The 25,033-nt window shown below is 46.8% G+C and overlaps 2 protein-coding genes across 7 annotated transcripts in view; one reads left to right on the forward strand and one right to left on the reverse strand.

The window, feature by feature from the left end:
* The first annotated feature begins 8,643 nt into the window (after positions 1 to 8,643).
* Pld6 (phospholipase D family member 6) lies at positions 8,644 to 12,844 on the forward strand. The gene is made up of 2 exons (XM_021639562.2): positions 8,644 to 9,117; positions 10,967 to 12,844. The coding sequence occupies exons 1-2, from the start codon at positions 8,697 to 8,699 to the stop codon at positions 11,212 to 11,214; spliced, it is 669 nt and encodes a 222-aa protein (XP_021495237.1). The 5' UTR covers positions 8,644 to 8,696; the 3' UTR covers positions 11,215 to 12,844.
* Positions 12,845 to 16,089: 3,245 nt separating this feature from the next.
* Positions 16,090 to 25,033, reverse strand: part of Mprip (myosin phosphatase Rho interacting protein) — a 120,278-nt gene continuing 111,334 nt past the window's right edge. For 4 of the 6 annotated variants that reach the window (XM_021639510.2, XM_021639508.2, XM_021639511.2 and 1 more), the window contains 2 exons: positions 24,937 to 25,022; positions 16,090 to 21,428 (listed from right to left, as the gene is read on the reverse strand). In XM_021639510.2, coding sequence (XP_021495185.1) covers positions 21,357 to 21,428; positions 24,937 to 25,022 — 158 coding nt within the window. In that variant the 3' untranslated portion in view covers positions 16,090 to 21,356. Of the gene's footprint in view, positions 21,429 to 24,445; positions 24,508 to 24,936; positions 25,023 to 25,033 lie in introns of all 6 variants that reach the window. The other 2 variants (XM_021639509.2, XM_021639516.2) reach the window with 1 other exon arrangement.

Consider the following 25,033-nt stretch of genomic DNA (forward strand, 5'->3'; position numbering starts at 1 on the left):
GGTCGGTCCCCGGCAGCCAGAGTTTCTCTACAGTGTCTAAAAGGGTCTTTCTGCAAATGTATCAGGAACAAATAGAGCTGTTGTGGGGTGAGGGCCGCTGTTTGGGTCTAGGAGAAAGTCTGGTCATTTTAAGGAAGGTGTGTTTAGTAAGTAAAACATTTAGAAGACAGGGTAAACGTGAGCCTGAGGATAATGAGGAGGAAAGGAGTGATCAGAGAGGAGCCAGGGTGGGAAAGAGCCAAAAGCCCACACAGAGGAGGAAGCCTGTGGTTGAAGTTTTTTGTTTGTTTGCTCCCTGTGCCTTTGGGTCCCACCTCAAACCAGGTGGGCTTTGTTGGTGTGGAAGCAGCACCGTTTGTGGAGGAGGGCACAGGCCCCATCCTTATCTAGTTATTAATTTTGGAGTACTGGAGCAGCCAAAGAATTGGGTTGGTCCTGAAGGCTGTTAAGCCCATCCGAAAATTCTTTAAGTTTTTTGAGAGCTGGTGAGACAGGTTGACTGATGCAAAGAAGGCTTCATTTCAGCTGCCTTATTCTGAGTCCTGGATGGCCCACGCCCATTCGCTCTCCCTTCATAGGTTACCCTAACTGTTGTAGCAGTTTGGGGTGCAGAACTGCAAACTGCTTTGAGCTGACCAAAGGGGCAATGTAGAAAGGGCAGCAGTTAAATGGTTTCTCAGAAGGAGACCATTCCAAGGGGCCACAGTGAAACTTATCAAATGACAAGGAGGTCAAGAACATGAGTCAGCCATTTGGTAATAACACGCGTTTCGTTTAGGAAGGTTACGTGGCTGGACCGTGCACCAGAGCTCTGAGGAAGCACAAGGTGACTGTAAGTAGCTATTTGTTCCATCAGACTCCTGAAAAGGAACAAGGGCCTGGAAGCTTCTGTCAGTTAAAGTCAGCCAATTCAAAAGAGAGAGAGAATCCTACTGAGTCATTTTAACAGGACCGTCTAGCAAACTTCCAAGGACATCACTTGGATGTCCTGATTAATTTTCCGAAGCTGCCAGCCTACTGTGATTAGTGTGTGGGCACTGGGGTTAGCTTTTGCTAAGAGGAATATTTATTTCCTCATTGACAGGGACTCTGCATAGCCCCTGCTGTCCTGGAATTCACTATGTAGACCAGGCTGGCCTCGAATTCTGAGAGCTCCTCCTGCCTCCACCCCCTGAGTATTGGGATTAAAGAAGTGTATAACCACAGCTGGTTTATGAGGAAGGATTGACAGGCGGGGTAAAGGGCATGGCCGATAGAAGTAGCGTGAAGGTCCCATTCTAATGAAGTATCAGCTTAGGTCCAAGGTTTTCTCCACAGCATCTCTCTATGTCAGTGTGGGGGGACACAAGGGCAGAAGATTCACTGTTGGTCTCTCTGTTGTTTTGACATTTTGGACTCGGGCGCAGATGCTAAGATCCTCCACTGGGCCACAGAATCCATCCCCTGTCGTGTGAGGTGTGAGGAGTAATCTTCGCTATGGATGAGGAGGAGAGTTTGCTGGCCTGGAAAGTCAGACACAGGAGGAGCAGACCTCTGTCAGCTCTTACTTACCCTGCAGGGCGGCTAGCCTGCCATTCATTTACGTGGGAGGATCCGTGTCCCATCCGAGGGAAAGTGCGGATTACCTGAGCCTGGGGATGTCCTGCCGTGGAAGTGTACTGTAAATTTTACAATTCATGCATTCAACTTTTTAAAAAATATAACTATTTACAAAATATATACTTGAGCTGGGCACTCTGGGAGGCAGAATCTCAGGCATATCTCTGAGAGTTCGAGGCCAGCCTGGTCTACAAAGCAAGCCAAGGACAGCTGAGGTTACACAAAGAAACCCTGTCTAGAAAAAACAAAACAAATACATACATATGATTTTGAATATTATTTCACATTAAAAATCTTTAAGGTTGGGCTGGAGAGATGATAGCTCAGAGGTTAAGAAGACTGGCTGTTCTTCCAAAGGACCTGAGTTCAATTCCCAGCAACCACATATTCAGGGCTACTTCGGTAAGTCCAAACAGCCAGTCTAGCAAAATGAACAGCATTGTTTATCAGAAACAGTTCCGGTCAGCCCTTGCCACAGTGAAAATGACACAGCTGTTTCCTGCACAGTCTGCACTCAGCCTAGCCTGGTCCTTCCACTGGTAAGAGCCCCACATACTAACTCCTTCCCAGCGCCTGTAGAGAGGCCACCAATGGCATTGGCCAGTCTGATGCCTCCTCTGCTGACCACAGGCCTCATGAGCCATGCTCATTTGCCACATGTGGCCAGGGGTCCTTGTGGATCACTATCTGGAGTCAGAGGTAATCAGGCCCAGGCTGCGTTGGAGGCTGAACAGAGATGAAGGCAAAGCAGAGAACAGAGGTTCTCAGTCTGCGCAACGGTTCTTTTCTGAACAGCAACAGAACAAACAGATAGGAGGCAAAGCCCAGAAAGTGGACAGTGATTCAAGTAAAACCCCGAAACACTGACTGACCCTGACCGTGCCTGTCAGGAAAGAGTAGAAGAAAAGCCACCCCCTGCACCCACCATAACCACCAAACCTGTTAGAACTAGACCAATCAAACCTCAGCCAATCAAAACCGAAGAAACAAAATCTTAAAGGCTGTGGTTCATTGCAGGGCATTGGGGGGTGGGTGGGCAGGGAGAGTGAAGTCAAATAATGCCAGCAGCCATTGGGGCAAAGTGATCTGTGACATTGTCCTGGGAGATGCACGAGGGGCATAAAGCGTTTTACACTGACAGCTGCTACCCCAGTTAAAATGGGGCGTTACAGGCTCGCCCCTACTGTGTAGCATTTGCATCTCCAGTCAGTTTATAAGTGTGTACGCAGCCTGTACGTGCATACAGTTTAGACCCGGGGAGCTTTAGGATTGAATGAAACGCCGGAAGTAGGAGGAGAATGAAACCAGAGTAGCTCAGCTAGACACTGGGTGGTCCCGTTGGTACCTGTCCTGTGGTTCTTTTGCTCCCTTGTGTTTGGATGTGTCTGTGGCATTTCTAGGCTTGACAGTAAAATGATGCTAACTGGTGCTGGATGGAGGAGCCTTATTTTTTATTATGGCAGCTTGCTATTTTTGTAACATGGTGATTTGGTTGAACACAATAAAGTACAGTAGTAACTGGTCTCCCCTTCTTCCTGGATGAGTGAGCAGATGATTAAGTATTGATGTCAGCAGCATTTTTGAGCATATTCAAATGAGCAACATTTGGCTTCTGCTTCTATTTAAAATGATGCTATGTTTTGACTGTGGTCCGAAGTTTTGAAGTGCTACTTGGCATCTCCTTCCTTTGATGAAGTGTCGGTAAGGTGAGGTCTTACTGTCTCCACTAGGTCATCTTCATACGAATCCAGTGGTTATAGGGTTTTGTTTTAGGGATATTCCATTTTTTTAATAATGGTTTTTAGCTGACATTCATGGAGAGAATGAATCCGTAGAACTGTGCCACTAGTGAGAGGAAATCCTACGTAAGAGTGTGCTTCTTTACAGAGCTGTGTCACACCATCCTTTGGGCCCTCTGCTGGAAAAGTAGAAACAAGTCTCAAATAATGCCCTTTAAACTGTGTCCTCTAGTATTATAGATGTAGGACAGCCCTGTACCATACCTCTGTGAATGTAAAATAGCTTGTACCTGCTTTATGATATCTAGTAGTGGCTGTGTTTTATCAGAGCTGTTTTTTTTTTTTTAAGGATTTATTTTTTATTTATACAACATTCTGCCTGCACACCAGATCTTACTATAGATGGCTGTGAGCCACCATGTGGTTGCTGGGAATTGAACTCAGTACCGTTGGAAGAACAGTGAGTGTTCTTAACCTCTGAGCCATCTCTCCAGCCCCCTCAAAGCTGTTTTTAATGATGTTGCTCAGAATGTTTTCTTTTCAGGTGATCATTGAGAAGCTAATTTAAAAAAATGGTGCCAGGTACCACAAGGGTAACAGAACTGTGCTGTTTTCTGGGATTTTTTTTTTTAATGGAGTGTGCTGGATGTCTACAATTTTGCTCAAATGACTGCAGAACCTGGAAAAGCTGTTGTTGCTGTTGATGTGTGACATATTGGTATTATTGGTCTTTTATATAAATATAAACATATATACATATATATAATTTGAACTTCTTGGAAACTTCAGCTGTGCTGTCAGCTTTGGAAAAAAGTATCCCAGTTTACCATGTTGAGTTGGCATTGTACAGAAATTAACAGCTGTATTGGTCTAGAAACGTTGAGCTTAATTTTTTTCCCATTTGTACGGGGGTGACACGCTGTATTACATAGGGAAGGTCTTATTTGCCTGGGTTGGCTTACAAAAGCTAATAGTGTATTCTGTAAAGAATGAAAAACGAACCTTTAAGGTTAGCTGGATGGTGCTGCACGCCTGCACGCCTGTAATCCCAGCACTGGGAGGCAGAGGCAGGAAGGCCTGTGGGTTCAAGGCAGCCTGGTCTACAGGGCAAGTTCCGGGACAGCCAGAGCTACACAAAGAAACTGTGCTTCAAAAAAAATCTTCAAGGTTACTTTAAATTTGTTTTGTTTTGAGTTTAACTTTGACAACATATACAGGAAGACTATATAATGGAGATATAAATTGGTCTCTCATTTCAAGTTTGCCTCTGTAAAACAATTATATTCTTAGCATGACTACAACATAGTTCTGAGCACATTAAAGAATTTGATCATTTATAAGGTGACTGATCATTAACCTTTATGTCTTAAGATTACAATTTTATCCCTGTTAAGATTTTGAGACTTAGCTGGCCATGGTGGTGCACTCCTTTCGCCCCAGCATTTGGGAGGCAGAAGCAAGTGGATTTCTGAGTTTGAGCCCAGCCTGGTCTGCAAAGCAGGTTTAGGAGAGCCAAAGCTACACAGAGAAACCCTGTCTGGAAAAAAAATGACAGTTTTAGTATCAAAATAAACTTTAAACCAGATACAGTCAGTGTTGAGACTGGGGACTCATTTTCCTGATCCTTTTATAGTGTATACATAAGTATGTATGTATATATACATATTTATTTATATTTGGAGATACAGGTTTGTTTGTTTTTTGTTTTTTGTTTTTTGTTTTTTTTGTTGCCCTGGCTGTCCCAGAACTGGCTCTGTAGACCAAGCTGGTTTTGAACTCAACAGAGGCCTGCCTGCTTCTGCCTTCTGAGTGCTAGGATTAAAGGCCTGTGCCATCATGCCCAGCAAAGTACAATTTTTCTATGACCCAGTTTCTCCAAATACCCAAAGCTTAACAAAGTTAGAAAAAAATGTGAATTGATGTAAACATCTTTAAGTCAGTTTTTGTTAACATGAATAGAGCACTCTATCCGTAGAGATTTATAAATTTTTTGAAAGATTTATTTATTTATTTATTTATTTATCATGTATACAATCTGATGCCTGCATGTACACCTGCACTCCAGAAGAGGGCACCAGATCTCATTGTAGGAGGTTGTGAGCCACCATGTGGTTGCTAGGAATTGAACTCAGGACCTTTGGAAGAGCAGTCAGTGCTCTCAACCTCTGAGCCATCTTTCCAGCCCCAGAGATTTATAAATCTTAACCATCAAATATCTATCATTCCTAAGTCCCATCTTCCATAAACCTTGTATGACTTACTCAGACCTTCGTGACTTGGCTTTAAGCTTTTGTGGTTTTGTCTTCATCTGTTCTTTTTCATTTTTAGGGAAAAAAAGTCTCATTTTATTGAACAAAAATCTATCCTTATCCAGGATATTTTAACATTTTTAAAATCAAAAACATAACCTTTCATTTTGTGTCTATTTAAATATTTTCCCTCACACCTTACTGCTTCTATTTTCCTAAACATGGGTTAAATCTGAGTTACATACAGGACATACTGTAGCAATGTAGATTGTCTGTAGATAGACTTTTTAAACTATTACACTTTTTTTGTTCTAAGTTTTAAGCTGACTTCTTTCTTCTTGGAACATTTTTTTAACACGTCTTCCGGCAGTGGCCTTACATTTCAGAAAGAGCGTGAAGATACCCATGATCTTGAATGGAGATGCCGAGAGTGCGGGGGTGGGGTGTGTGGGTGGGGATGTGTTTTATGAGGATATCGGTGGGTGTGGGTGTGGGGAGAATGGGGGATGGACAATGGACAGACACATTTTAACAAGACCAAGAAAGGAGGATGTATTCAGAGAGTTAGACATCTGTGATTACAGTTAAGCCATTTTACCTTTTAAATATAAACTTCTCGATTATAGAATTTTAAATACCATGAGATATAGCTAACAGACTCATCATTTGTTGTAAGGAGGTGTAAGGCAACAACCCAGGCCTTTCCTCAGTATCTGGAACAGCCCTTTTGTGGTTGCATGGGTGGATTCCTCATTTTTAGTTTCCAGCCTGCACACACCAGTTTTCCCAGAAAAGCTTGAGGTCTAATGCAATTAGGACCTAATTGCATACAGCTGGGAGGAACAGCTGGCTACTCAGCTTCAGTGCCTAATGATTTTTGCCCATCTTTTCTCTTTTCTTTTCTTTTTTCTGTAATTATTTTAAGAGGCACAGCTGGAATTATTGATTTTAGACTTTTTTTTTAATCCACAACTATCTTGTGTCTGCAGATGGAGGCGGACAACCTGAAAAACTGAGTATATATTATATATATTATCTTAAAAGCTACCAAGTTGTGGGATAATACAAGTACCTGTAATTTAGAAGCCATCAGCCAGAAAACTGTGAAAACCGTCTAGAAAACCTAAGGCAACTCAGAAAATGTTGGTATCAGCTTGTTTCTCCCTTGATTTTCCCATGTCTTTATAACTAAAGACTAGAAACAAGTGGGGCAGAAACAAAGGCAGAACATAGGTGTAAGGCAAAGGAGCCCCCAAAACAGAAGGCCCATCCTATCTCAGGGGAGTCTGCTTGGAGACTCAGAAGCACGAGGACCCAGTATAGCTTCTATTTCCAATCTCCCTCCAGAGCTGCAGGGCTATTATAGGGCTGGTTCTAGAGCTTCTCAGAGGGCGGAAGTGGGCCGTAGGTGTCACGTGTCATGATGGCCTCACTTAAGCTTGTTCCTACAGAGAGAAGATAGAACACAGGAAGCATTCTCAGTGGAATAGCTGACCAACCCAAGACGGCCAGGGGTGTGGCTCCACCCTTCCTTTCTAAACCTGACTCCTCCAGCTGTTGGCCATTTATTTAGCTTTGTAGTTTCAGAAAGGTTGATCGGTTCCTGGGGAGGTCAGTCCCTAGCTGAAGCACCATCTTCCGCGCATTGGCGCTGGTCTTTGACTTTCCAAACGGAGGTCAGCGCCCCTTCCCGGCTGTTTTCACAGGTCACCGTGACGAGCTCCCCTTCGGTGGAACACTGCAGGTGCAGGCGCTGAGGCGTTCTCAGCAGGGCAAGACCAGCTGGGCTAATTCCCACCTAGGGATCCCGGACTCACCTGCCCCTTGCCTTTCCCTCTGCGAAGGGCAGGCCAGGTGCCCGTAAAGCTGCCCATGGTCATCTCTACCCTCCAAGTGGTGGGGCCCAGTGTTGTGATAATAGGGTGGGTGTATTTTTTGGGGGGAGGCCCTCCAGTTTCCTCTCCTCTCCAGCCGAATTTTGCATCCTTCCCCCACTTTGCCCATAGAGAGGGGCTCTCTGTCTCGCCTTGGCTGTCCTGGACTCGCATCGTAGACCAGGCTGGCCTTGAACTCACTAGAGTTCATACTGCCTCTGCCTCCCTGAGTGCTGGGATTATAGGTGAGAGCCACAGGCCCAGGGAATTTTCCATTCTTGAGTTTCTAAAAAAAGAATTTAGACAGGGCCCAGGAATAGTCCAAACAGTCAAGTTTAATTAGATAAGGCAAGGAAGCGAGCATTCTCTGTAGTGGGAGAGCAGGCCTATAGCTCAGCAGCAACAGCCTTGACCCGGACAGGCTTGGGATTTAAGATTTTTCTCTGTGGGGGGAAGCTTCTAGGAAAGGGTGGCACGTTTCTCAGACACCCGTTTGCCCAGAATACAAAAGCCTGTTATAAGTAGTTACATAGGATGAAAGAATCTGTGTAGGGGCTTAAGTTACCTCAAATGGAAAAGTTCGCTAGGAGAGCGTTCATCGCTGTACATATTCTCATGTCGAGGAACTCCCTGAAGTTTTGATCTGCGCTATCACCCCATTGTTTTTTTTCGTTGTTTTTTTTTTTTTTTTTTTTTTTTTTTTTTTTTTATATATCCCGGTTTTGATTTTGAGCTGGCCCATGTGGAGTTGACCGCCACCATTTAGAATTATCATTCCCCCGTAACACAGGTTTGAGTTTGGTCTACGTGTTGTTCTTCATGACCCGTTTAGGGGCCTGTTTGTCCGCGGCAGGGAAGCGGCATCCTGAGAGAATGCCTTCAGTTTAGAACCCGGGCAGTTGCCAGCCCAGGACACAGCTGCGGGCCACGGGTCGTGAGTTGTTTGGGGTGGTTGGATCCCATCAGAAGTGGGTGTGGCTGGCTCGGTGATGGTCCTACTATGTGGTCCCTGGCACAAGGCTGTTAGCCAAGTACCGAGCACGCGTTCCGCAAGCACTCGTCGCGGGGTGGGGTGGGGGTGCAGAGGGGTCGCCTAGCAGCGGCTGGGAGCGAGCGGAGCTCCGGGCTGGGGGCGGGCCCCGCGGGGGGCGTGGCATACCCGGGGTTGGGGGCGGGCTGGCACGTGTTGGGCGCGCAAGCGCCTGGTGCCACCACTGACCTCTGAGGTGGCGGCCATGGGGCGCTCGAGTTGGCGGTTGGTGGTCGCGGCTGGCGCGGGTCTCGCGCTGGCCATGGAGGCGCTGCCGTGGCTGGTGCGTTGGCTGCTGGCCGGGCGGCGACCACGGCGCGAGGTGCTCTTCTTCCCCTCGCAGGTGACCTGCACCGAGGCCCTACTTCAGGCCCCGGGCTTGCCCCCCGGGCCCTCGTCGGGCTGCCCGTGCAGCCTCCCCCACAGCGAGAGCTCGCTGAGCCGCCTGCTGCGCGCGCTGTTGGCCGCCCGCTCCAGCCTGGAGCTCTGCCTCTTCGCCTTCTCCAGCCCGCAGCTCGGGCGCGCTGTGCAGCTGCTGCATCAGCGTGGGGTGCGCGTGCGGGTCATCACCGACTGCGACTACATGGCCCTCAACGGTTCGCAGATTGGCCTGCTGCGCAAGGCAGGTAAACCGCCGCCGACGGTGCTCGCTGGCAGAGGGGCTGAGGGCTTATTTGATGGCCCAGCTGACTTTGTCCAGAGCAGGTGGCTTTTGTTCGGGGAGGTCGAGGCAGGCAGGTGAGCGAGCTGGCCAAGGACCCAGAGTGTGGTCTGTTATGTTCCATCTCTGCTCCCCGTGAGAGAAGGGGGTGTGGCAATTCCCACGTATCCCTGGCCCTGACCCTGGAGAGGAGGTTGGGTATGGACCAGGTTTCTGTGATTGTTTCTGGCTGCGATAGAGATGGCTGACAGAAGGGAAGGCAAAACTTGTTTGAACCCGGCCAACACAGACCCATAACTGCTTCTGTGTCTAGGAGTGACCAGTAGTAGGTGTCAGTGAGTTTGCACTAGGCTCTGTGATCATCTGCTTCTCAGCCACTCGCTCTGGGCCCACAGGTATGTCTGGCCAGCCTGCAGCTCTGCCTAGCCAACAGGTGTGATCTCTAACCTTCCTCCGGCTGTGGCTCGTTTGCCCTTCAAGTGGTGGGCACTGCGGGAATGCAGACTTTGACTGCTAGACCCCTCCTCTACGTAAGAGTCAATGCCCTCCCCCGCCCCCCATCCACACACATGCCTATCCTGGTCATTGTGCCCGACAGGTTTCGGGAGCCCCTGGGAAGTGTCCAGGTTTTGTGGTGCCGTCTTCCCACCTCCCTGCGATGGTGCAGCCTTTGGAAACTTCCGGTGGCTCACAGGGAAGAACACTAGCACCGGCCTGCCTGCGGTGTATGAGCCACACAGGCAGGGCAGCACCACTCTATCAGTCTGATAGCCACCCCTCTGCCCTTTTACTGGCTGTCACAGAGTGGTCTTCAGTCAGGTCCTTATTTTGGGTGGGTGGACAAGTAGATATGAGGCATGGATGATGTCACTGAATTTAGATTTTGTAGAGTCATAAAACTGCAGATTTGTACAGAACCAAAATGCCTTCCATCCCAGATGGAACTCGCACTGATGTTCTGGCCACAGCCTGGGTGGGTTCCAGATTGTTCAGTCAGCAAATGCATGTGTCAGTGTTTGGTACAGCCAGAGGCTTGTGGGAAAACACATAAACCAGAAAGGTCTGGAGGACCTCACTGAGGTCAGTTAGAAAGTGAGGTGGCTGGGATAGCTGCACAGAGAGTCATCTAGGAAGGAGCAGCAAGCGTGACGTGCCCAAGCCAGGACTAGCTGCTGAGGTGTAACTAAAGCAAGGGGCCATCTAGCCCAAGGTGCACTACAGTGACCTGGGGCTGCCAGGCTTTGCCGTGAGAACAGGAGATGGGTGGAGTGAAGGAGATGACTTACCTAACACGTGAAGGGCCTGGGTTTCACCCCAGGATCCCCACCCTCAAAATTAAGATGCTGAAGCCAGAACTTTGGTGAGGCTAACAGGTTTGGATATGGCACAATTCCTTCCTTTCAGCTAGTGAGGCTCCTGGGAGGTGTGATTCAAGCTGGCCAGCCAGAGCCAGTATGCACTCCCTTACTGTCCGGGCTTCTGCCTTTCGGCTTATCCGTTCCAGTGAGTGAATGACAAGAAAGGCAAGGGTATGCCCCATGTCTGCCTCTTTTCTTGAGGATTCTGGGGTAGTATTTAGACTTTAGGCTTAGTGGGCTGGTGTGGGCGGGCTGTTCCCCAGGAGTGTTTGGTGTCATCCGGTTCTTGTTTTTCCCTGTGCCGACCTGGCTGACAGACCTGGACTTCTCCCTGAAATCTCAGCAACACCCTGGGACAGCCTCTGGGTGTCCTTGTCCTAGCCAACAGAGGACATCAGCAGGCTTGGGGGCAGCTGCACCTAGGTGTGTGAAATAAAGGCTGCCTTGGCTCCACAGGTATTCAGGTACGGCACGACCAGGACCTAGGCTACATGCATCATAAGTTTGCCATCGTTGACAAGAAGGTGCTCATCACTGGCTCCCTCAATTGGACCACACAGGCCATCCAGAACAACCGTGAGAACGTTCTGATTATGGAGGACACTGAGTATGTGCGGCTGTTCCTGGAGGAGTTTGAGCGCATCTGGGAAGAATTTGACCCCACCAAGTACAGCTTTTTCCCTCAAAAGCAGCGAGGGCACTGACCCTGCTTTGTCTTGCTGTCTTCCAGCTTGTCCTTGTGATGTTCCCTGCTGCTCTGCATCAGCCTTTCCTGGCTGGCAGGGGAGCAGCTGATAGTCTTCCTGTCCTTGCATCCCCACCAGAAGTCAGGAGGAGGTGACAGTGTGGCAGTGCTGTAGGCTGTTTTACTCCGCAGTTGCCTCTACAGGCAGGCCATCCTCTTTAAGTGGCTTCTGGGCATCACTAGACAAGCCTGAGAGTACTGACCCTCTGCTACTGGCCTTGTCTTCCTACAGTGTTAGTCACTGGTAAGAATACCAGTTGGCCATGCTTGTAGCTGTGCCCAGGCCTTGCCTTTAATTTTGCACACTCCTCACATTTAGAGCAATATTGTGGACTTCAGAGTGACCTCGTCTTCAGCACCTGTGGACTCCGTGGATTCACTCCTGGCTTTTTGGTCAGTATTGGATCAGGAGTTTCAGAGGGAGGACTGGAGGTAAGCGGAGCCGCCCAGGCTGTGATCTCGGCTCTTGTGGATGTTCACAGGCAGGCAGGGGAGCAGATTTCACATGCATCTGTGACATGTTTCAGATTATTTTTTGTTCTTTTACATGCAAGTAGGTCAAGTGATAGAGCTATGTATGGTTTTGTCATTGTTCATGCTTGTGTGTACCATAAGCTCCACGTGGCCTCAGTCTGAGTGGATGAAGCGGCCGGGAGCTCATGCCACCATTAGCAGCAGATACAGCTCAATGCATATGTTTTCTCCATTTTTGTATGTGTTTAGGGGGTGGGTAAGGTCTCACCATGTGGCCATGGCTGACCTTGAACTCACTATGTAGACCAGGCTGGTCTCCAATTTACAGAGATCTGTCTGACTCTGCCTCAGGTACTGGGATTATAGGCATGTACCACAATGCCCAGCTGTTTTCATCCTTTTTAATGTTACCTTTTAACTTAGTTAGACAAACTTGATGTTGATTTTTCAAGATTTAACAGAAACTGTAAAGTATAATAACCTCAGAAGTAGTGATGTTGGGCAAGTTTCTTCTCTTCTGGAGCCTGGAAATTCTTAAGTGTGTCCTGGAAGGAGTGTATGTATGTGTTGGGGAGGGGTGTGTGTGTGTGCGTGTGTATGTGTAAGATCACAAAGTGTTCCTTGAGTGACAATGCCATCGGGGACCCTGAACTTCTGGCATATTTCAATAAATATTACTTTAGAATATGAACTGGTACATGTCTGCCTTAGCCTGCTGCATTCAAACAGTTGCTCTTAAAACATTTTGGGGCCAGGCATAGTGATGCACGTCTGTGATCCCAGCACTCAGGGAGGCAGAGGCAGGCCAACCTCTTTTGAGGTCAGACTGGTCTACAAAAGTAAGTCTAGGCCAGCCAAGGCTACGACACTCCATTTCGAAAAACTTAGAAAAACCAAAAAATTGGGAGCAGTATACAGTTACTTAGATACCTGTGGTAAAAAGATGGAGCCCTATAAAGTAGCAGCTACCTTCTGGTTAGTGCGGTTTATTTCTTTTTGGTTTTTCTAGACAGGGTTTCCCTGTGTAGTGTTGGCTGCCCTGAACTCTGTCTGTAGACCAGGCTGGTCTGAAACTCAGTAACCCCTTTCGCCTGTCTCCCCGAGGGCTGGGATTACAGGTGTGTGCCGCTGCACTGATCAGTTTGTTTAAAGTGGGACTCGGACCCTCTTTCTCTCCATCATCTGCCTGATTCTGTGTGTCTTCCTTCACTTCTGTGTCCACCTCTTCCAGAGAAGGCTGGTGACCACATGGCAGCATGTGGATGTCAGGAGTAAGGCAGCAGGAATGTATGTAGACTTGTGACATTGTTACATATTTACCTTTTCATTGTGTGTTTTGAATAGTCTCACTGTGTAGACCAGGCTGAGCTTGTATTCCTTCCTCACCTTCTAAGTACTAGGATTACATGTCTGTACTTCCACACCCACTTTGAGAGTGCTGTGAGGTTGGGGATATCTCACTTGTCAGCACCATTTTAAGACCATTAGCCCTAAGGAATGGAATTTAAACCTTTGCTGAGCCAGGCACAGAGGCACATGCCTGTAATCCCAGCACTCAGTGAGGCAGAGGCAGGTGGACTACTGTGAGTTCAAGACCAGCTTGGTCTACAAAGTGAGTCTGGGACAGTCAAGGCTACACAGAGAAACCCTGTCTTAAAACAAAAGCCTATGTTGAAATCAACTGACCATTAATTTTAATGGTCTTGTGTCAGACTGTGGTAATGCCAGCAGCAGTCTTGATTAGTGTGTTTTGAGAAGTGGCAACATGAATCTTTTTTGTTTCCAACATATTCTTAGCCTTTTACATGTCCACATGAATCTTAAAATGAACATACCAATTTCTGACAAAAACTAAAGTGTCTAGGACTTTGATAGGATTATGTATATTAAGTTATGGTTACCATCTTGAGTGTTCTGTTCCTTGAGCAAGGATATCTACTGTATCTTTAATTTCTCTAGACTTTTTTGTTGTTCATTCACTTAAATATATACTGGGCAGCTAAGGAGATCAAACGGTAAGAAGACATCAAAGAGATGAGGCATATGCACCCATTATAGAAAGCGGTTAGGTTTTTGGAATCACAAGAGTGAAAAGACTACTTTAGGAAAATAAGAGATCACTTCTAGCCTGCAGGAGGATGGATGGCCAATCAGGAAAGAGGATTAAGATTAAATTAGAAGCCAACAGTCTGGATTAGCAATGAATGATGTTCCCAGTGGGAACCGTATTTCTGCTTTTCCTATCTTTGGGTTTAATTTACCAGTAGTGCCAGGGCTGTTCAATACACTTATTCTAGACTTGCTTCCATTTTGTCTTAATGTATTATATAGAACTAGGTCCCTTTTGGTGTTTTATGTCTGGTTTTGCTTTTTCCTGTTGAAGGATTTCTGACCTTTTAATCTTGGTGTTGACGGTTTTACGTATTTTCCATCTGGTTTGACTTTTCATTTTTTTTTAAAGCTAGAGTAGCTCACAGCAATGTTTTAAGTATAATTTATTACTCATGTTACTGTAATTTATTATTCACTTGTTTGTTTATTTATTTATTCTGGTCTTCAGAACTACTGTGTAGAAATACAACTGAACTCTGTATCCTAACTTGGTAAATTTTAGTAGTGCTCACTGAATGGCAAATGAAACAAAAGGGACTACTCTTAAAGTATGAATAAGATTTTTATTGTAGATATACGGAGAAAGCTGGCTGAACATGGCCCATGGACTAAACAGGACCATGAGAGGGGAAAAGGGGAGGGGAGAGCAAGAGAGGAGCCCTCAACCCAGACAGGCTGAGAGGCCAAGAGACCCATATAGCCAATATGGCTTGGGGAAGCACAGCAGAAGCCGGAAGGGGAGAGGTTAAGGGTAGTGGGCCTGTCAAGAAGAGCTGGAAGGAGCTATAGGTGCTGAGTGATGCTGGGAGAGCCGCCAGCCAGCATCCCCTTTGATACGTTGATATGCACCTCAGCCATTTGTCCCAGGTTTCTGAGGCCTGACTTGAACATTACAGAGAGACGTCATTTAAAAGGAACAGCCTTATTTGTTCCCTCTCAGAGTGCCTATTTCTCCCTGAACAACTTTGGCTGGATACTTTGTACTGAACGGAAGTGGTGAAAGCAGTCTTCAGGGAGAGAGCAATACTAGGGAGATGCCAGTCTTTCGTTACTGAGTGTAATGAGCTGGGTGGGGATGCTGAGTCTTTCCCGTTCCTGGTTTTTGATTTCTTAAATTTTAATCATGAAAGAGTATTCAGCTTGCCAACTAATTTTAAACTGCACTCATATAGCTTTAAAAAAAAATGTGTTAAAACTGCAGAACATATAAGGCCAGTTTCCCAAAGGATTTTTTTTTAAATGTGTTCATTTGTCTGTGTTTTTGTTTTGTTTTGTTTTTTTCTAGACAGGGTTTCTCCATGTACCCTTGGCTGTCCTGGACTTTGTAGAACAGGCTGGCCTTGAGCTCAACAATAGTCCACCTGCCTTATTTATAATAGTTTTTAATGGGCAAAAAGCTATTGAGAAGACCCTAAACAACTGCAATAACATACTAAAAATATATATTCTTTTATGTCTTTCACATACTTATTATAGAGTTTGTGATAATATTTTTGAAAGTTATCTTACCTTTCTGGGGGTTATGGGGACAGTCAGGGTCTTGCTGTATAGCCCAGGTTAGCCTCAAACTCTGAATCCTCTTACCACAGCCTCTAGTGGGCTGGGATCACCAAGTTGGCAGCCATTATGTCTGACCTAGGCTATTATTTTAAAGTTATTGAACAAAAAGTTAAAAAACTGAAATAGAAACATCAAGAATATATCATAATTAAAGAACAATTGTGTTAAATTTTGTGTTGCCTATTTTAGGTTATGCTTTAAAACAAAACACCAGGCACAATTATAGCACAAGCAAATCCATGAAGGCCAGGTAATGGTGCATACTGCTACTCAGTAAGCTAAGATCATGAGGCCAGCCTGATCTATAACTTCATGTGGAGGGATTACCAGCATGCTTGAGGCCATGGGCTCTAGCACCACAAAATAAAAACACAAGAGCCATAAAACAGAGTATCTTGATTAATGAAGGAATGACCATCAGGATTTTTTTTTTCCTGTTCTTTTAACTCCTGACGTTTTTAGAGCAAGTCAAAGTACCTTACATTCTAGACCTAAAATATTATGGCTTATATGTGAAAATGTAAAATCTAATATAAATATCTTAAAAACAAAAACTCTTGAGAAACAGTGTAAAAAGGAAAGCAGCAGGTTGTAAAACGTACATGAAACTCAGTTCATTACATTTATGATTCAGGACTTTAGGTTCTGGTCTTCACCTGGCTGAGTCAGCACCCATATGCATGCAGAGGGCAATGCAAAAATAGTTTATTATGATACAGTTCATGTAAAATCAAGCAGTATTTACACAATAAAAATGGTTAGCTATAGCCAAGGACTCTAGCTTGTCACACAAAGGAATAAATATTTCTACAAATTAACATTTCAATTGTAGTGAACACCCGACCACAGACTTTGTAGGAAATGCCTCACACTGATCCACAGAATCTTGACATGAGGAGTGGGGGACACTTCATGTGCAGGGAGCCACACCCTGTGCGCGCACACGCTTGCCTAAGTTGGCTCTGGGAAGCTGTGCTGAAGCCTCCCTGGCTCAGTGAGGCTCCAGTTCCTTCCACGTGTAAGTTTTAGTCTGGCAACTGATTGCTTGCATCGGAACCAAATACCTCAACAGCAGGTGAAGTAGCACAAGCTTGTGACTGCTGCGGTGTAGTGAAGTGGCCCTGGGAGGCCCTATGTTCACAGACAGGCACCCCCATCCCCGTCAAGCAGCTGCAATGGAAGGTCACCTAGAGTTCTGACTGTCAAGGAGCCACTGTTACTCGGGTGCTGAACATTCTACACAGCAAACCTACAAAAAGCCACATTGGTTAGTACTACAAACTGGCTTGGGATCCTGTAGTAAAGCCTTAATACCAAAGGTGAATCTTAAAATTATCTTAAAATCCATTTAAATTGAAGTTTGTGACAGAAACAAATACAGTGAATTTAGTGTTCTTTACAATGTATTCCTGGCTAAAATAAAATTAAATGTGTGGTATGACTAACTCTAAAGGAGAGATGAGCTGATAGCATGTTGACTGTGGCAAGCTGGAATGGGCTGTGTTGGCAAGGATTCTTACAACTGCACTTTTCCAGAGCAAATGCTGGCTCTGTAGTGTTGTCCCACCATGGAATCTGCACCAGGCTCCCCTGTGACCCATGGGAAACTGAAGAGGCCCTGAAGTCCTTCAGTTGTAGGCTGTGCCATTTTTTTTAAAGATTTTATTTATTTATTTTATGTACGTCAGTGCTCTATCTGTATGTGCACCTGCACGCCAGAAGAGGACAGTAGAGGGTGTAGATGGTTGTGAGCCACCGTGTGGTTGCTGGGAATTGAACTCAGGACCTCTGGAAGAGCAGCCAGTGCTCTTAATCACTGAGCCATCTCCCCAGCCCAGGCTGTGCCATTTTTAACTTTCTGCTGATGGGCCTCTTCCCAGTGTCACAGAAATACAGCCAGAAGCTTCCTGGGAGTCCCGGGCTATATACAGTCAGGTCGCTAGAGATTGATAGCCGGGCTGCTCTGCACACAGCCCAGCCCCGCAGTTCTGTCAGGGCTAGGCACCTGGGCCCGAAGCAGCTTATACCCCCAACCAGCTCCCCTAACAAAAATGGACTAAGAAGCCTGAGGGCATGATGCCAAAAGTCCCTCATATTCCTGGTTTTCCTTGAGTGGCTCTAGAAAGTTTCACAGAACACTTCCAACAAGAACCAGGGCATTGATAATGGTTTGTCATGAGGGTGTAATCTGTTAAGTAACGAAGGCTTTAGAAGATGTTAGTTATTAACATGGTCTTTTAGACAGGATTTTACTGTGTACCCCTGGCTCTTTGGAACTATGTTGACCAGGCTGGTCTTGAACTTAACTTGCCTCTGCCTCCCAAGTGCTGATTAAATGTGTGAGCCACCATGCCTAGCTAACTCATGGTCTTCTGGTGTGAGGGGTTTGCACTGAACTCAACATACCTTCAAAAGAGGTGTCTAGACAAGATGTTGTAAAAGTTCACACAAACTTAGTACAAAAATCCCTAGGCCACATCTCAGAAATGCTACCATCACTTGCTCTGATATTACAGGCTGAGTGCTCTGTATGCTGGGCGCTCCCTTGAGAAAGGGTGTGTGTCCCTGCACTGCTGGTCTTTTAGTAGCTGAGAAGGTGATATCCCTTGACAACATAGCAAGAACAGGTAACCCTCCTGCTTTGCAGGTGTAGGCCAATCAGCTGGGAGGTAACTGTCCCTCTACCAGCAGTCTGGGGTTTGGCTGTTACTGTGCATCTGGGGACTGATTCTGCCGATAGCTGCCAGCTGACTTTGATGTGCAAGCTTACTCATATGGAGACGGGTGAGTGGGAAGGCTGCATGGGGCCTCTGGGTGTGTGTCCAGCCTGTCTTTGGGAACCAGGGCATAGTTGGAGGTCCGGAAAAAGGCCACTTGGTGTGTGGGACAGGCCTGCAGGAATCTCTCCACTGATGCCCAGCTTCACAGTGCAGGCTCTGCAGCGTCCAGCACTTCCCTCAGCACCAGCTAGGTGTCAGCAGTGAGGAGTGTGTTCAGTTCTAGGGTAGAAGCTTCTAGGGTAGAAGTTAACGCCAATTTTGTTTCCTAGTCAAATCTCTGAGGCTCCTTTTGGACCCTTGTCCTTAAGTTCACAGGTGTGCTCTTTGTAGTACTGTGGTTGAACCCCTAGGCCTTACCACATGCTAGGTAGGTGCTCTACCATCACTGAGCTATATATATCCTTAGCCCATCTGTATGTTGAGATAGTCTTGCTACATACCAGACTGACCTGCAACTTCCGAGTCCCAGGAACTAGGAGTACAGGCATAAAAACACTCCACACAGTTCACTGTTGTTCTTTTGAGTCTAGGCAAGTTTCAACTCTGACTGCAGCTTTCACTCATTTGAACCCATACATTCCCAGCATTCTGCCCTCTGCTGACTGCCTACTTCCTGGGTCCCTGGCCTCCCATTATGGCCCTGGATCTGTGGACACAACCATACTGGAAAAGCTTCAGCCAGGAGCCCTGGGTGAGAGAGACACTCTTTGCTGTGGTACTAGGCACCACCCATGCAAGATGTAGTTTAAGCATGTTTACATCCGCTGTCAAAGGAAGGCAGGTGTGTTCCCTGTAATGGCAGTTTGCTTGAGGATGCTGGCAGATCACAAATGTATATTTTCAGGAAAATAAAATTCTTATGTCTGTTCATTTTAATGCTGTTCCTACCATGAAGTAGGGAAAATATGCCACTGATGGGGCTGGGAGCAGGCTGAGGCTTCTTGAGCTATATTACTACCCCATCCTCAGACAAGTATCCCCCCTCCTGATGCCTGGACCAACTCCACTTGCACATTTGATGCCGCCTCTCTTGAATACACCAACTTCAGCTTCTTTCCAGGGAGCAGGATGCCTGTAAGGAGGTCAGGCAAAAGTGAGCCTGGCATAGGGACTGGGGTAAGGAATAGACAAAGGCCATGTGGCAGTCCAAGTAAACTGCTGTAGGTAGGCTACAGAGACTCAGAAGACCAGCTTCTTGTTTGATTCACCTTTGCCAGAGGCCAGAAGTTACTGCCAAGAAACTCAAGATGCACCCTGATACATGAATTACTGCTCAGAGTGGCTTGGGCAGTGGGGGATGATCCAGGCATCCCTGTTCTGTGCCAATATGAAATCAGCCCTAGAACAGAGAGTGCTGTATTATGGCAAAAGTGAACCTTGAGTAACGGTAAGTGCAGTGTGCCTGTCTCCCAGCCCTTGCCTGCCTCTGGCTCCCAAGTACTGCATTTAGCAAAGGTACTATCCTAGGATTCTGAGGTGAAGAGCAAAAGATCAAATGTTTTGAACTGTAGGCTTGGCATCTTCAGTAGGCTCTTTGTACAACCCCAGAAAGCATAAAGCAGGAAGATGATTGCTGGGGCCAGAGGGCTCCCAAGGCAGCAGGATAGTTGCAAAGGAACCACACCAGAGAGAACAGTAGTCCTCAACACACAACTACAGCTCCCAAAGACTAGCCCACTCTGAGCTCAAAGCACTGTTTGAACAGATCTGACTTGCTCCTGGTGCTGATAATATAAAACGGTAACTGAACATGTGCCAGTGTGAAAAGGGGAGGCCAGGGCTTGTCTGCCAGGCTAGGTAGCAATTAGATATGTCACAAAGCATGGAGGTTTTGCCCTGCCTGTCTATTAGGCCAGCCAGACATTATGGATAACCTTGAACATCAACTCATATACAACCATTAGGGGTTCCTGTGAAGAGTTCAATTGTGCACCCAGAGACCATCTGACCCACTCAGCACTAACAAAGGAGCCAGGACAGTGGGAGGATCTAGTTGACTGACTCTCCCACCTGACATGGTGCCTCTTGAGTGTGCTTCATCTTACGGAATGAATTTTTTATAAGACTGGAAACCTCGTGTGTGTGTGTTTTGTTTTTAAATGGAAACACCCTAGAATGCTTTGGGTAGTTAGAAAGGTCTTGTTCAGCTAGCTAGAAAAAGCAAAATTAGCACAGGCTCCCTGTTAATGGCTCCATGAGAAGCAGACACTTCAAGAGAACCTTCCAGAGTGCAGACAAATCAGAGGCCTGAGCACCTGCTGCTATTCTCACCAGTTCTGATAGCCTGTGTTTGTACACAGGCATTCTCCTCACCCCTCTTCAAGCAACATGACAGCCTCTTTTCAGACAGATCAAAACCCAGCAGTTACGTTCCCTCTAGATGGAGGATCCTTCGCACTTGACAGTCTGAAGCTTCAGTCTGCCAGTAACTGTTCACAGCCACCAGAGGGCCAGGATTAGCAGAGCAAGGGAGGCACAAGCCGAGGAAGGAATGAGAGGGGTCGGGGCTTTTGTGCAAGATTTAATAAAAAAAAAAAACAAAAAACAAAAAACAAAAAAACCAAAAATAGGAATGGTTTCAACATTTTCCAGGTTGTGAAAGATTTGCCAAGATTATCTGGGTATGGTTCTAAGCTGCATCAGTGGGCCAAATACAAAATGCTGTCCTTCTCCCAGGTCAAAGGGCAGTGTTGCAGGCTGGACACTATTCCTAGGCCCTTCAGAAACCAGGCCAGACTAGAACATTCGGTGGCTCTGTTCTGCCCAGCAGGGTGGTGCTCAGCTTGGATGGCAGAGCAGAGCCACTGGTAAGTCCCCACATGTGTACTCTTTGAGGCAGGGCTAGCTTATTAACAGGCTGCTGTGCCTTAATACTGACAGTGAGTGTGGTGGGAGGACAAAGGAGTCCTGCCCAGGTGTCTGTGGGGAAGCCCTCCCCACTCTACCGCTTGAGCTTGACTAATCTGAGAATACCATGGGAAAGAAGCTGCGGAAAGACAACGGGAAGCTGGAATCAACAGGGAAGGGAATGGAGCAAACACCCCACAAGGCAGTCTCCGTGCATCCGTACCACAGTTAATGATGGAAACAGTGAAAAGCACATATGCAGACGAAAGCCACACTTTGCTTGTGCTGCCACCAGCTGGGAAAGATGTGTCAGGTGGAATGGATGCAGCTAGTCTTTCTTCAAGTCCCTGGATTCAAAGAGCTTCAAGCGCTCCTGCACCGTCAGGCCTTCCTTGAGACTCTGGTGGAGACAGAGCAGGAAGAAGCAGTTAGGAATTGATGCATCAGTGGCAGCTGGGCTTCAGTAGCAGGTGCAGGTGTGAGGTTGAAGGATCCTGAGATTAGTGGGCATGCGAGGGCAGAAGGCCCCTGAGAAGACCCCTTAAAAGTAGTGTTACTGGAGTTGTTTTCTCCTGCTGAAACTTACTTGGGTGAGAAAGGGGAGAAAATAAAGAGAAACAAGATCAAGTGTTATAGCTCAACTCTGGCCTTAGGGCTGGTTCTTTAGACAAAACCACAAGAGAAAAACTTGGAGAATTGGACAACTGGCCACCTATCATTCTTCCTGTATATGGAGTACGCATGTCTCATTCCTTTTTTTTTTTTTTTCCCATGAACTTATAGCCTTGAAGATATGCTCGTGTCTGTGTCTGTGTGTCTAAACTGGGACTCCTGTGATCTTTGTATTATTTAAGGTAAAGGATGTTTTCCTAGCTAGGGAATAGAATATTTCCCACCTCTCCCTTAAGTGTCTTTCCTTTCCCCAAAGCTTTCATTTCTGGAACAGAAGACTACAGTTCCTACAGAACTGGCAGTAAACGTATTTCAGCATGCCCAGGTCTGGCTGTGGCTCCTTAGTATTGATTCTTGTTGGCAATCAGTCTTGGTGCCTAGCCATGAATGCAGGTTATACTGGGGAATATTCAGCCAGGGTGTTTGTGGAGGTCGAGGCCTACCTTCCTGCAGGGTATGAAGAAGGATTTGGGCTGTGGTTGGTGTCCCTTACTACCAGCTTCCCATAATAACTTGAACTGGTCTTTTTGTTTGCTTGTTTTGTTTGTTAAGTACTCATCTAACTGAGGCTGTCCTTGAATGAGTATTGACGAATTTCGTGTGTGTGAATAGTGACTCCCACACCTGCTTCAAGGTATTCTTAAAGTCTCACCTCCCTTGAGTTCAGGTGGTTCCATGGCAGCCAGATTCCCAAAAGATGGGAATAGGTCTTCTGGCCAAAACCACAGTATCCCCCTGGGGAGTGGGGATACTTGCACTGCCATAAATGTTTTGTTCTAGCTGAGGACTTGCTAAGTGCTCTAGGACTGGATTCCAGGTGTCCCACAATGAAAATCTTCATGTGCTAGATCAGGCCCAGGATGGTCACAGTGGCCCTAAGTGGCAACTGACCCCCCAGGGGTGTTAACCCAGTCACTGCACTCACTACCATTCTCAGGACAGAACTGACAAGACCCACTGTCCCTTACACCCCAAGAGCTGCCATCTCTCATGTCTCTGGTCTCAGGTGCAGCCACATAGCATCTCACACCCACCCATGACAACACTGTGGAGACTCTTCTCTGCTCTGGCTCTCAGAAGAGGCCATGCTGCTGCTATGAAAGCTGACTGAGGCCACATGAAACAGTATCCAAGGGAGGTCCCAATCATAACACAGCAGTATCTCTCTTAACAGGGCTGGCAGAAAGGTCCAAGTGCACAAAGGCAGCACTGGCATGCTGCCATCTTGGTCCCCACCTTGCCTGGGGGGCAGGTGTGTATCTGTGTGTGTTATGCTAAGGTCAGATGCAAAGCATAACTAGGAACCAGACCATCATGCCATTGCTGACAAATCAAGTGAGAAGCAGTTTCCAGGTCTTGGCTCTCCTGCTTCCTCTGACAGTCAGGTGCCGTCTGGAAACCCAATGTCCTTTCCCACGTACCATGGCTCTGGTGACTGCACCAGCACAGAGGCGCCTTAGCACTGTGTGACTCTAGTGACCTGCTGGGCACAAGAGCCCCAACAGCTGTCTTTGGTACGGACATCTAGCTACAATGGAGGGTCCCAGTTCCTAGCGTTACTAACACGCAGTCCCTTGTTACGAGCCCTGTCTGTCCCTCAAGTTCACATGGAGGTGGCACACCCCACTGTGTCTTCCTCATGGTGCCATCCCTGAATGTCTTTTCTTACTCTGACCCAAAGGCCCCATTTGTTCATAATGACCACTGAGCTCTCTGAGGGCTTCTGGGCAAGAGCAGAGTTTCACCTCAGATTGGAGAAAGTAGTCTCTAATAACAAAAACAGCCAAGAAAGGCTTCCTCTCACCAAGTAGAACATTTTTTAAGTTTACAGAAAACCCTAAACTATAAGTTTTTAATCTTAAAACCACATTTACATATAAGTTTACTTGGAACTAGAGAAAACAACAACAAAAAACTAGTTAAAAGAGCCAATAGGCTTTCTTAATATTCTTCCCTAAGGCAAACCTGTTTCCTCTGAGCCTCAAGCTGATGGCCCTTGCTGGCTTCCACCTTGCTAGAAGGTAGAAAGGCTCATGTGCAGCAGGAACTGGCACACCTGGGTACTTAACTGCCAGTGGCAACAACCAGGCCAGAGTCCTTGAGCTGCATAAAGGTCAACACACACACTTGGGCACAGCATCCCTGGCACTGACCAGCCCTGCCACCTTCCATTGGAGAGAGGCTTTTTATTGCATAAAAACAAAAGCAAACACAAAAATCCCCGGGTCATGTTCAGTTCTACGTGTCTGGTTGCCAGACACATCCTGTAGGAACAAGATGATTTCTCAGACTCCACCCATGCAGTAGTATAGCTCCACATAGAAGAGCATAGTGGGAATCTGCTCTATCTATAGGGGTCTCCTATAGATAGTCGCCTTGCTGCTGACTGGATGGGTGAGGTCTTCAATGAGAACAAACTGCTTGCCAGGCTCAGTGGCTATCCGCCATCTCCCTGCAACTTGTTTCCAAGAGAGGAGACATGAGCTTGGGGCCGTGCAAGTCACCCAGTATGCATGCTGGCTTGTGCCCACCCGTCAAGCTGGGGAGGCTCTGGGCAGGCTCAGCTCTGTGAAGAGGTTAGAGTGCCAACTTCCAGGACAGTTATTGAGATCTCATGTGGACTCTGTGTATGTTGGAGAAGGATGAATGAAGATAATTACACAGAGGTGTGCTATGGAGGTGTGAGCAGTGCATGCAGAGCCGCATGTGCAGGTAGTGGGCAGAGTGAGAAGTGGTTTTACCTACATGACAGGGGACTTGGAATCGGGCGCGACTCAGTTATCCCATGAGACCTGCTCAATTACGGACTGTCAGAGGAAAGAGCAAAAAATAAGACACACACACACAATCAATTCTAAATGCAGCATGCTGGCCAGGTACTCTCCACCCATCCCCCCAGAGACACGCCCATCTGAAAGCACACTGGGGATCAGTGACTTCATCTCTCCAAGGTTGGCAGATCAGTGCGATGACAGGGATGTGCAGAGAACAAACAGTGGAGCTGATGAGAGGTCAAATCCATCCCACCTTTTGTGAGGCTCAAGTCCGAATCTCTCCATGTCTTGCTTCTTGAAGGCCTGGCCCCATATGGTTCTAATGACATGGAACATGGACATGGACCTTGAAACCACTAGAACCATCCCCAGTGTGACCACATGGGTGGGCTGGTGCCTGTACTGGGCTTCATCTCCAGCATCCTCTAGCCCCACCTCATCTATAAGCTGGACCTCACTCACCTTGGACCTGATATTTCTGAGTTGCCGGGTAACACAGGATCTGTCTTTCTTCAGGAAGTCAGGATTACTTTTAGATTTCATTATGTCTGAAGGAACA

This window comes from Meriones unguiculatus, chromosome 11 (genome assembly GCF_030254825.1).
Source record: "Meriones unguiculatus strain TT.TT164.6M chromosome 11, Bangor_MerUng_6.1, whole genome shotgun sequence".
Taxonomy (NCBI): domain Eukaryota; kingdom Metazoa; phylum Chordata; class Mammalia; order Rodentia; family Muridae; genus Meriones; species Meriones unguiculatus.

Bases quoted from the DNA above. Each gene is read 5' to 3' on its own strand.
- Pld6 (XM_021639562.2), top strand. From the start codon at position 8,697: ATGGGGCGCTCGAGTTGGCGGTTGGTGGTCGCGGCTGGCGCGGGTCTC. The intron at 9,118-10,966 runs GTAAACCGCCGC...TTGGCTCCACAG, and splicing joins TGGCCTGCTGCGCAAGGCAG to GTATTCAGGTACGGCACGAC.